We start from the raw sequence: 12,946 nt of genomic DNA on the forward strand, positions 1-12,946 counted from the left end.
AGTCGCCACTATTTTTTTCATGTTTTATTAATAGTAGTGATATCATGATATTTGGTTAGGACAAATCTACAGTTACAGTTTGTAAAATCCAACTTTTTTTGAGTCGTTCTTACCTCCAGGTGTGCACAAACTACAGTTAAATCAAAATGTAAAAAATAAGAGATATAAATAAGTAGGGGTGTCCCGAGACTCACGAGATGAGACGATGCACAAGATTGGGTCCACAAGAATGACACGAAACAAGATTTTAACATAAATTTTAAGAAACGTACAACACATGGACAAACTGACTGGACAAACAAACTATTTTATTTAACTGCATCACAAAACAATGCAGGTGTGTTTTGAAATGTTTATTGTCCACCAAACTGACATTATATGATATCACTGTCAACATTATTTGAGCCCAAATAAACTACTGTTATGATAAGATATAATAATGAATACTAATAACAACATGTCATAATAATTAAATATTTCCTTTTATAAGTCATCTTTCACTCCGTAAAGTTGTGGAATTGCCGTTTGTGACATGTATTTTCTCACAGGCAATTGATACTGTCTACCGTTTGCAGCATTTCTTGAAATTCTGGCTTTTCAACTGTTCTAAAGAGCAGCATTTCTTTTGCGAGGACTTTCTGAATGCACACCACACCACACACGTTTGCGCTGTTCCGTTTATGTATTTACTTCGCCGGCTAAACGTCTCAGTGAGTGTTGATTGTTGGGACAAAGGCTCTGCATCTCAATGTGTAGTTTTTTTTTTCCCCAGATGGAAAAACTGGATTGGGTGGATATGTTTGAGGTGGGCAAGTTCTTTTTGTTGACTTTTACGTGGCTACCACTTTCGAATAAATTTGGCATACTGCCTCATTCGTGTTGATGGGTTCACCTCATTTATTATTAATATCCTCACATAGGGGCCGTGGCATTTGGCTTTGCAAGTATCTTTTTCCCTCCTAACTTCTACTACGCTAGTTTGCATTGCTCCTCACAAAGCTCCACTCTTTTGCTGTGTGTGTATGCTAGCGGCCTCACCTCCTTTCACAGAGACAGAGACTTTATAACTGAAATCTTTAACGTTTTAATCGTGTAAGATCCCTTGACATCCTATAAGTAAGTTATCAGTTACAAGTATCAGTCTTGAGAAGCTGGAAGTTATTGGTATTGGCTTGAAAAAAAAAAATTGTGTATCCTTACTATTTGCCTGAAATAAAGTCAATCTATCTCAAACAAACATAATTTAAATAACTGCAAAATGCATAAATTGTGGAAAGATGAAAAATGTTTTGATGATTGGTCAGTTTGTAATGCATCAACAAAGTCAAATAGCTTTTATACGGCGACAGATGATCTTGACGTGGGAACTACAGCATGTGTAAACATCAACATTATGGCCTTCGGACAACCTTTTGTCCGATGAACATAAGAAATAAATCTCTGCTGATACAAGTAATGCAGTAAAGCCACATTTTGATGAGCACAAGCAGTACCTGTGGAATCTGCCATTGTTGTTATGGTCTACCCACCCATCTAATTGACTAACTTTATTGTGTGTGCCCATTTTCAAAATGTTGCATCTACACAGAGCCGGAGATGCCGGTGTTTTCATATCTTTTCACTCTGGAACCCGTTTCGATTTTGCTCTGTTTTCAGGCACTAAAACGCCAAATTCATGTAGACAACAAACGTTTACATTTCCAACCGAGTGACTGTTAGCAACACAGGCCCAGTTACATCTAGCCGTATTTGGGCAATAACAAAAGTCAAATACAACCACTCACATTAAACACCCTAAAAACAATTTAGAGTCACCAGTTAACCTAACACAGTGTTTCCCATATATTCATTTGCTTATGGTGTCCTGCCACAGATAGATTTGGCGCTACCTGTTCGCTCTCATTCCCAAAACACATTATAATGGGACTATCTGTGTAACTTGTCATTACAACTCCATACAATAGATGGCATCGTAACTCTTAACAGACCTCATACGCACATATCACAACTGACTTGTTGTTCATCAATGTACTGAGATAAAAGATGTACAATGACATGTACATTATCTGTAAAATCAGCACACACTTACACGGAGTTCAACAAACATCAAGAATGTTCTTTTAATCATCTTTACGTGTTATAAGGTGCATAAGCGTGTGTCTACCGCTGCACGAATTGAAATCAACAACCGCAAGTCCATAGCTTAATGTTATGTTGTTAAATAAGGTTTACAAACAATAGATAATGTTGTACATTTCCAAAGACACAAATCAAAAAGCTCTGTTTTACCCATCTGCACACAAACACTGAGTTTTGCCAATGACAATTATGCAATTATGCAAATTTATGATATGATCTAGCGCCCATTGCTGGAACACTTATTTATATGGTGACCTAATATGTCTCAAAATTATTCATATACACATGATAAAATCTTGTTCCAATACTGACACAAATATTTGCTTCCATAGCCTGCCATTGCTTAATAGCCATGTATTTAAGTTTAGTTGAAGTTAATATATGCGATAAATTGTAGTCACTTTGTTAACAAAAATATTTCATATTTTTGCACTAATGACGTCGTTTCCCGACCGATTACACAGCAACGAAGGTCTCCGTAGATGACAAAGTGGCAAACTCAAAACAGTTTATACGTGTATTGAGGGCTAATAACAGCAGCAAAGTTTGCATTTTGGCCACATGTTTACAGACAACATTAGCCAAGTTACAGAAGTTAAGCCGTCTCGACAATGAACAAAACACGGATGGTACGTCTTAGCTTCATTGTAGTGCATAAAAGGAATGGTAAATATAACCATTGTCAGTGCGGCTATTACTGATTGTGACACTGGTGTTAAAATACTGTGTAATTTGTCTAAAACGGATACACTACCGGAGCACGATTAGCTTGATGGGTACTCTAAACAAGGCCAATATCTGTGCGTTCGAAAGGAACTCCCTCTTAACAAGTTCAACTTGGCAAACTTCGTGCTCCAAATGAAACAGCAAAGGGCAGATGTGGCAAAAGGTGAAGTGTGTAAACTTGCCTGATTGTTCGCGAGTTTGTCGGCTGTTTTATTGAGGTTATTCCACTCGTTTGATTACTGACAGCGGCTTTGACAACTGAAGCTAACTGGTTAGCATGCTAGCTAGCCAGCGTAGTTACATCATATGATGCGGCGGCCCGGAGTCGACACCGGAAGTGAAGACAATCATGAATATTCATGAAGAAACATCATCCAATCACATGGTTGCAGATGTGTACGCAATACAGACCACCTATTACTGTAAATTAATAACATATTTAATCGTTCCATTTGAATACCACGCTAACAGATTATATTCATTATAGAAACTAAAAGTAACATCAAATTAGAAAATGGCAACTTATGTTTCTTTATGTATTTGTATAGAATTATGGTCCATAGTTAAATTAACAATAAAAAGGAACAATTTTGTATGCAATTGTTTTAAATCAAATGGCAGCGACCAGGACGCCACTAGAGGACACTGTTCCGTGGCGCACAGGTTTATTTCGGCGAAAACCGGAAGAAGCCAACGAATACCCGCGCCGCTTGTAAGATCGACAACACAAAACACATTTTTTTTCTTGCATTTTTTTTTAGTAAAAGGACATCATGCCGGTTGTTTGTGCGTCGACGGGCTGCAATAATAGGTTTGTGAAGGGGTCGGACATAAGATTTTATCGGTAAGTTTTAACTAGTGTCGTACTTGCATATTTGACAATTAAAGCAAACATTGTCTCAGTGTTAGCTTTGACACTATGTAAACAAATATTATGTTTCCATATACCTAGTCGCTATAAAAAGTCATTTGTAATTGAGAGTGAATCCTTTGTACCTTTAACAGGGCACAAAACTAACAACAGTCCCTGGTACCATAAGAACACTTTATCCTCACCTGAGCCACAGTTGAAGCTACAGATAACTATTATGAATTACGTTTCTTTTAAGTTCAGTGATGCAGTAATATGTGGTATCCTATCCCAAATGAAATGTGTAATAATGCCTCCGTAAAAGAGGATGTACAGACACTGTATACACACGTGGACACAAGTGTTGGTACTCTTCCGTTAGAGAAGGAAAACCCCACAATTTACAAAACTAATGATAAACACAAATGTACTGAAAATTATCTAATGGAAATCATACACTGTTGTCTTTCCATTTGATGGGACAAAACTGGATGTTTCCTTGCAAGTCACATCAGCTCTTATGTTTACAAACACAACAGTGGAGCATGCAAATACAGTATAAGAACACTACTGTGTGAAATATGATGGAGGCTCAGTTATGTTCTGTGGCTGTTCTGCTACATGCATACAGCTTGAATTTGTGCATAATGAAATTGCAAGACAATCAAGGCATTTTGCAAAAAAGGTGCTGCAGAATGCTGCAGTGTTAGAAATCTTTTCTCAGTTGCAGATCATGGGTCTTCCAACAGGCTTATGAGCCAAAAGACTCAGATAAAAACATCCAAGAATAGCTAAGAACAAAACATGGGGCTATTTTGAAGCCCTGACCGAAAGCTACCTATTGAACATCTGTGGAAGGAGCTATAATATACACCTGACACCTGTTCAATGACAACTGATGTAATGTTCAATCTTCTAACATTTTCTATCAGGTTTCCACTGAGTAAACCTTCACTTTCCGTCAAATGGGTTCAGAGCCTGGGGTTGAAAAACTTTGTCCCAACAGCCAACACCTGCCTGTGCTCAGAGCATTTCGCGCCGGACTGCTTCAGGGACTACAATGGAAAACAGTTCCTGAGGGAGGATGCAGTGCCGACCATGTTCACTCATGGGCAAGACTCTTCTAAGGTTTGGGTTCAAAACGTTGTATCTCGTCTTCCTCACTCACAATGGCCAAACAACTAATCTTTTACTATGAGTTGAATAACTTTTGTAAATCATTTCAATAGATCGAACTACGAAAACGAGCCTCAATGACACATTCCAGGGACACAAGCGTTGCAAATCAAATTGCACAAACACTAGCGGAGAGAGACAGAGCGAGGGAGGCTGCCAATCTACGCAGGGACAAAAGAAACACAAGAGTGAGTATTATGTTGTTTCTACTATATTGTATTTATATTTAAACTAGTTATTAGGAATTAGGCTGAATCCCAATTTCACCCCTTAGCTCTTCCCCTTTCGACTTACCCCTTGTCCTGCCCCTACTCCTTAAAACTGAGGGCCAAGGGGAAGAAGCCACTAAGAAATGGGACACTACTTCATCTCCTTACGTCACCATGCCACTTGTTGGCTGTGATGTAGGCAGATGAGACAATCAAATTGTTCATAATAAATGTTTCCTACCATAAAGTAAGGTGTGTACATTTCTACATTATTTCATTGTTATATAGCCTACCTCAGAACACCTTTTAAAAAAAAATAAATAAATAACAGGAACACATTTTTACAAACTGTGACATTTATTGCCAAACAACAAACAATAAATAACAGATTGCAACCAGCATTGTAACAACATTTATAAAAGTAGATAATGTATCAAATATGCATATGAAATAGAAAATACATATAAAAAAGTTAATGAACATCAACCAATGTATAAATCTTAAAGCATGTTGGCCACACAGTCGGGAGATCGGGAAGATCTGGGTCGAATCTCCGTTGGGCATCTCTGTGTGGAGTTTGCATGTTCTCCCCGTGCTTGCGTGGGTTTTCTCCGGGTACTGCGGTTTCCTCCCACATTCCAAAAAGATGCATGTTGGGTTGATTGGCGACTCTAAATTTCCCATAGGTATGAATGTGAGTGTGAATGATTGTTTGTCTATATGTGCCCTGTGATTGACTGGCAAACAGTCCAGGGTGTACCCCGCCTGTCGCCCGAAGTCAGCTGGGATAGGCTCCAGCATACCCGCGACCCTTGAGAGGATGCTGCTAACCACTAGGCCACTGTGCGGCTGTAACTTGTATGCATGTCAAATTAAACCATTACCATACGTCACCCAAACAGATTTGAAATAAAACATAATTTAAGCGGCTTAAAAGTAGTTGGGTTTGACATTACAGTCACCCCTTATTTATCGCGGTTAATTGCTTCCAGATCATCCCTACCGCGATAAGTGAATTTCTGCAAAGTAGGATTCAATATAGTTGTTAGTTAGAGCGTAGTCAGAGCAAACTGTGTGGCTATCCACACGGAAACGTTTTGAGGTTAAAAGGAAAAAAAAAAGTGTTTTATCGTTTAGTTTTGAGTACCCTGAAACGGTATTTTTTGAAAACAGCTTCCAGAGTGGGAAAATCTCAAAACACCGGCTCGTTGTTTCTGTATGGACTAGCAATCCGCTACTTTTTAAAAACGATGACGTCAGCGACCTATCATGTCATGTCACATGGCCAGAAATAAGCTTTGACGACAATCCAACATAATATCTGAATATTTCGAGTGTCATGACTCACCCCAGTCAACATTCTCCTGGTACTTTCTTGTTTTATCCTCCCAAAATAACGCACGTCGTAAGTCTAGATGAGCCTTTTTCGCATGTGTTCTTTTTTCTTCTGTGGTTTGGTTTTGGTCACGTGGTTCCGTCCGTGTGTCTGTTCACAGCGCCACACGTACTGCAGGTGTGCCTTTATGTATTATGTCATTTTCACTCAGTTATCCCTTCCCATCTGGATGCAACTCTTTAGTAATTCAGCACAGTGTGGACAGGGCCCAAATACGTTTTTTACCATTATTACAGCCCTGTAGACATGAAATAACACCGCTATACTTTTGTATTACCCAATCCAGTAGACATAATAATTGAAAATAAGCCATCTTAGAATAAATAAGAAAAGATAGACTCACACGTTGGCATTGACAGCGTACTTCCTGGTAGCTACGTATTGTCTCATCAATGTAACGTTATTGACACCTAGAGACCAGTGTAGAATACTACTCTGCTTCCGCTGTTTATGGTTAATGACAGACCCATGATGCACTTCAATGGCTTGTTTAACAAGGAGAGAACACATGCAGTGAACATTCACACAGGAGCTGCTGTCAGCCACTCTCCACACTGCTAACATGCCACTAGCACTCAGCTAACGTCAGCTCTAGCCAGCTCACGTCACACATGTCAGGCCCTGCTTATTAAAGCCATTTTTGTGCTTGAAAGTGCTAAATTTAGGCCATGAACGCATACAACTTGCTTAAATACGCATATTTTTTTTACTAATAACAGACCATATTCAACCACAAAACATAATTTATGAATTGATTAATTAAAAACCGAAATAGAGTGAGGGCGCGATGGAGCGAATTGCGACTGTACCGTAAATAAACTCATACTTTTAGTGATTGAAGTTTGGTGTCCATGGACATCACCGAATCTGACTTTGCTCCATGGAAGCTTTGCCAAGCCTTCACTGCAGCTATCATTTCCACTTGCCGCTTGCGTGTGAGTCTTGACTACTGTAGATGGTGCTTCTACTGAATTTAGCTCTATAGTCATTCCTCCTTTATTGCGGTTAATTGGTTCCAGATCCGACGGCCATAAGTGAATTTCTGCAAAGTACGATTCAATAATAATAAACAGACTATTTTTGTAATTAGAGCATGAACTAACACAATGTATGACATGAACTAACACCCCAACAGACACTTTTACACTCCTATTATTCTTAAATCACGTTGCGCAGGCTACAGTATCATTGCAGGGACAACAGATGGTTGCCGCTAGCATACCAAGCTAGTGAGCTAACTAGTTGGCCTCTCTAATTTACTTATTCTAAACTTATGAAAAAGGAGTGGGGAAGAAGGACAAAGAAGCCGAAAACTTACCACTTCCTCACGGAATGAGAGGAGAACCCTTTTTTCACCCAATATCAGCCATGGCATGTCCGTCTCAGCCATGGCATGTCCGTCTCAGCCATGGCATGGCCACCTCAGCCATGGCATGTTGGCTCTGCTGGCTCAATAGCCAGTCTCCGTGCAGTGTGAAAGGTAATGTAATCTAACATAATGTCTCACAACATTACTGATGCCTAGTGACGTGCAGGTTACTACATATAACTTGTCGGTCAATATTTTTTTACTAATAAAAACGCCATAGTATGCCATGAAACAGCGATAATTTATTAATTAATCATTTTTTGAAAACCCACGATATGAGGGAGCTATATTCAAACCGCAGTACAGCGAGGGACAACTGTATACCAACAATTCTCTGTGATGTGCTGTCCTTTTTTACCAAATGCTAGAGGGATTTTGTTTAGCTTTGGAGCAGCTGCTGTGCCATGCAGTTTATCACAAAGCTCTCTCTGGTGCAGCAAATTGTCTATAAGAAGTTGACTTTCTCAGTACTCAAAAGTACAACAGCTGGATTGTGTGCCTGGGAGATTCGCTGTGATGTTAATTTCCTGAACACACAGTTAGGAGACACTTGAGTTTATAAGAACAAGGGAGCAGTGTGTGATCAAGTCCTAAAGTCCACATTATTAATCCAATCTCTACCCCTTGCTGCTTGTATCCACAATTTTGTCCTTTCAGTGACTACCCAAAACTCATAATCATCGGTCAGGGTAAGACCGTAGATCAGGGGTGTCAAACTCGTGCCATGGAGGGCCGAGACACTGCAGGTTTTCTTTGCAGCCAGTCACTAAAGCAGGTGATTTTTAACGATCAACACCTCCTTCAATCTGAGGTGAGGAGCTCATAAATTAAGTCACCTGCTGGAGAAACTGGCTGGAAAGAAAACCTGCAGTGTCTCGGCCCTCCGGGGCACAAGTTTGACACATGTGCCGTAGATGTTTAGCTCAGCTCTTTCTTCACCATGACGGTCCCGATAGAGTAAGACCATGTAGGCACCAAACTCAATCCATCTGTCGATCTCACAATCCATCTTTCCCTCACTTGTGAAAACCCAGAAGTACTTAAACTCTTCCACCTTTGGCAGGATCCCCAAGCTAAAGAGCACAATCCCCTCTCTTCTGACTGAGGACTTGGCTCAGATTTGGAGGTGCTAATTCTCATCCATCCCAGAAAATGCTGAAGGCCATTAGAACCACATCCAAAGGCTGCTCAACTAGACACCCTTTACGCCTTCACTGTACCTACAAATCCTGTCCATAAAGATAATGACCAGACCTAGCGACAAAATCCATGGTGAACATTAGTTCCCTTTATCTTTTTTGGTATTCAAGACTGGGTTGTCATTGGAGTGTGCTGTCAGGTTCTAACTTGAAATGTCCTCACAGTGTGCATCTTAATCTCGTATCTGCTGTGAGCCAGATGGCTGTCTTATGTCATGATTAATTGTAGGAAAAATGCCTAATGTTGCTTATTTTTGTTCCAGGGTGGACGCGGAGGCCGTGGTGGAAAACAGCTGTCTGATAGGTGAGACCTTGTGGGTGTTGATAAATGGAAGCAATATCACACCTCCGCACTTCAATATAAATTAATCCAACCCAGATCCGCATTTCAACCTCCATGGCACTGATCGAAATTACTGAGGAAATTACCAACGCTACAGACCACAGAAAGTGTGCAGCTGCAGTATTTATGGATCTGACAAAAGCCTTTGATAAATTAATCGCAACATTCTAATTACGAAATTAGAAAGGTATGGAATCAGGGGGTTAGTTTTGAATTGGATCAAAAGCTACCCAACAAACAGGAAGCAATCTGTGAAGCTAGGAGAATACACATCTGCAAGTTTAAATATTATGCAGAGTAACCCAGAGGTCAATACTGGGCCCAAAACTGTTCAACGTATATATTAATGATATATGTTAAGTGATGAAAGACCGAAAGCTAGTATTAACTGGAGATGATGCTGCAGCTGTTTGTTCTTGGGAGAGCACACAAGGGCTAATGAAAAGAGTCACAGAGGAAATGACTATACTAAAAAGATGGTCTGATTAAAAATAGATTATCCTTAAACTTAAGTAAAACTAAAATAATGCTATTTGGTAATAGTAGAAAGGATATGAGCACGCAAATACAAATTGATGGTTTGAATATTGAAAGGGTGAATGAAAATACATTTTATAATAGAAGAAAACATGAACTGGAAGTCTCATATTAAAAATATACAAGATAAGGTGGCGAGCAATACTTCAATATTGAATAAAGCAAAATTTGGCCGTGATCAAAAATCACTCCATACTCTTTACTGTTCTTTGGTATTACCGTATCTAACTTGTTGTGTGGCGATATGTGGTAATAACTGTAAAAGTTATCTTAAGTTGCTAAATGTACTGCAAAAAAGATCGGTTAGGATAAGCCATAACTCCGCATATAAAGAACATACAAATCCTATTTCTAAAATCACAAATATAAAAATGTGCTGATTTTCAAACAGGTAAAATTATGCATAAAACAAACAATAACCTGCTACCCAAAAACGTCATACAATACTTTTGTACACGAAAGGAGAAATATGATGTCAGGGAAGAACTCAACTTAAAACACTTACATGCGAGAACAACACTAAAAACACACAGCATTTCAGTATGTGGAATCAAATGATGGAACGGATTGAGTAAGGAACTCAAACAAAGCACCAAGATAAGCGATTTCAAGAAAAAATACAAACAGTTGATGTTTGCAAAATACAAAGAAGAAGAGTTTTGAACCACTGTGTAAAAAATGCTACGTCTAATCACGACAACACTCATTACTCTTCATTCTTGTGAGTTCATTGTCAGTACTCACCTATTATTAGAGCTAAGTTCAATGTCTTTAAACTGATTATTATTTATTTACTATTAGACTAATGTGATTATTATTTATTATGATTGACGAAAAACCCTGATAATTACTGTATATTACTACACTTACCTTATCATTTTCCATTATATCATTTTCCCATGTATCAACTATAGAAGACTATATTGGAATACAGGAAGTGAATGAATGTGTAGCAATTGATGTGAAATAGACAAAGGGTGGGATTAAATAAGCTTTGCTTCTTTGTACTCCTTTTGGACATGCGGAACTATGAATTGAACTATGTGATGTATTCCATTGTAACTTATGTGCACGTTCAAATAAAATTAAACCATTGCCATTACCAGATCCAACCCAACGTTAACAACAATGATATTATTGTTCTATGTGTATTTCAGTCTGTTACATATGAGTTGCAAGTTAACGTTTTAAAAAGTAAAACAAGTTAGAAGTGAAAGAAGTTTGAGTAATTACATTAGCTGCTAATATGTGGCACAGAAGGAGACAGATGGCACAGATGGTTGTGTTATAGATGGTTTCTTATTGTCACTTGAGAGACTAATAGTGTGTCTAAATGTGACACAGCATTTAGGTAAGTTTGGTGCACTTAAGTAATAAACGTTTCTAACCCAATCGAAATTGATCTTCAGTACAAACCTAATTAATCACGAGGTTCGATCAATGCATTGAAAAAACAGTGATGATTGAGTGGAGAAGAACTGAGTGATGTATATTCTCTGTGTCATGCAGGCAGAGTATCGGAGGCAAGAGCAGAGTTTATGACAGCAAAGGTCGACTGTTGTCCAATGGCAAGGACATGTGTGACTGTTTGGATGTGGACTGTATGGGCTGCTTCTATCCCTGCACCGAGTGCAGCTCACGCAAGTGTGGATTCGAGTGCCGATGTGACAGGAAGTGGCTTTACGAGCAGGTAGAAGTGGAGGGAGGAGAGATTATCCGCAATAAGTATGCTTTTTAATTTAAGACAAATAAATATACATACACTGGCCATAATCTAATAAGATCCAATACAATACAATAGAAAATTCCACAAATATACAGTATTAAGAATTGTTTTGATTTTTGATAGACGCTGTCAGAGAGGTATTATGTTTGCCAGTGGTACAGAACTTCATCATACTGACATTTTTTTTTACCTTACTTAGGTCTATGAGAGAGTTTGTGTTGGGTCATATTACAGTAGATTCCAAGTCCATGTTGTTGCTAACAATATAACAGGTGGATGAAAGGCTACATCAGGATGCTGGCAGCCTTAACTTGTTCCTTCAGACATTTCAGCTACATCCAACTGTTGGGCTATGAAGGACTGTTGTTGATATATGATTACTACCCCAAGCTTTCGCTCATGATAGATGAAACTATGTGAGGTCTTTTTTTTTAATTCAGGTTTGCATTCCCTTGCTTTTGGTTAACACTCATGGAAAAAAGGCTTTTGTATTAATCCATGTTAATAAACTTCATTTCCAGTGTGGGGTGTTTTACTGGTGACATGATAGAGCTTCTCTTCAGGTAACACACCTTTTTAGCATAGCATTTTTGGAAGAAAGAAAACAATACTAAGTTTGTGCACAATAACCTGTTTCATTCAATTTCTCACTTAGAATAGAATCAAAATATAATTAATGTCATTAAAATACACTTTGTTGTGTCAGTGCACCAAAATGAGATTGGTTTCTCTGTTGAAAGCAAAAAATAGAAATATGTAAAAGGACCCTATACTACATTTACAGTTTTTCAAATTTATGTATATGTTTAAAATGTACTCTTGTTCTACATGATGTGGAATTGCCATATCATGAGGTTAGTGTGTTTTTAAGTTAACCCTGGTTTCACTTTTATTTCACTCCTAAATCTTGTGAACGACTGGGTACGAGAATAATTGATTTAATTTCTTATGTCACAAATTTAGGAAGTCCATGTATAACAACTTGCTGCTTACTGCTGCTCACTACCATTTGTCGCTGTGGCTGGCAGCCAGAAAGTGTTATAGCAGATGTAAGAATTGTGTGTCTATACCAGAGTAAGGCAGCAATAGGAAGATACCGGTAGTTTGTTTTTAGGGGAGCTAAAGACTAGGGCTGGGCGATATATTTCTTAAGCTATCACAATATCAAAAACAAACATCGTTCATATCAATATACACTCCTGATGAAAATCTTAAGACCAGTTGAAAAATTGCGAGAATTTCCTTTTTGCACATTTGTATCTTAATGAGGTTTTAA

At 38.5% G+C, this 12,946-nt stretch overlaps 1 protein-coding gene across 2 annotated transcripts; it reads left to right on the plus strand.

Annotated features, from left to right (window-relative positions):
- The first annotated feature begins 2,925 nt into the window (after nucleotides 1–2,925).
- arl14ep (ADP-ribosylation factor-like 14 effector protein) lies at nucleotides 2,926–12,320 on the plus strand. Of its 2 annotated transcripts, none has more exons than XM_054771101.1 (5): nucleotides 2,926–3,028; nucleotides 4,722–4,843; nucleotides 4,945–5,079; nucleotides 9,328–9,368; nucleotides 11,454–12,320. In XM_054771101.1, exons 1-5 carry the CDS (start codon nucleotides 2,998–3,000, stop codon nucleotides 11,680–11,682), a joined length of 558 nt encoding a protein of 185 aa, XP_054627076.1. In that variant the 5' UTR covers nucleotides 2,926–2,997; the 3' UTR covers nucleotides 11,683–12,320. The 2 variants fall into 2 exon arrangements, with proteins under 2 accessions (XP_054627076.1, XP_054627075.1); XM_054771100.1 differs by lacking the exon at nucleotides 2,926–3,028 and adding an exon at nucleotides 3,541–3,709 and having other exon boundaries at nucleotides 4,648–4,843; nucleotides 11,454–12,315.
- The last annotated feature ends 626 nt before the right edge of the window (nucleotides 12,321–12,946 follow it).

Source organism: Dunckerocampus dactyliophorus, chromosome 3 (assembly GCF_027744805.1).
Source record: "Dunckerocampus dactyliophorus isolate RoL2022-P2 chromosome 3, RoL_Ddac_1.1, whole genome shotgun sequence".
NCBI lineage: Eukaryota > Metazoa > Chordata > Actinopteri > Syngnathiformes > Syngnathidae > Dunckerocampus > Dunckerocampus dactyliophorus.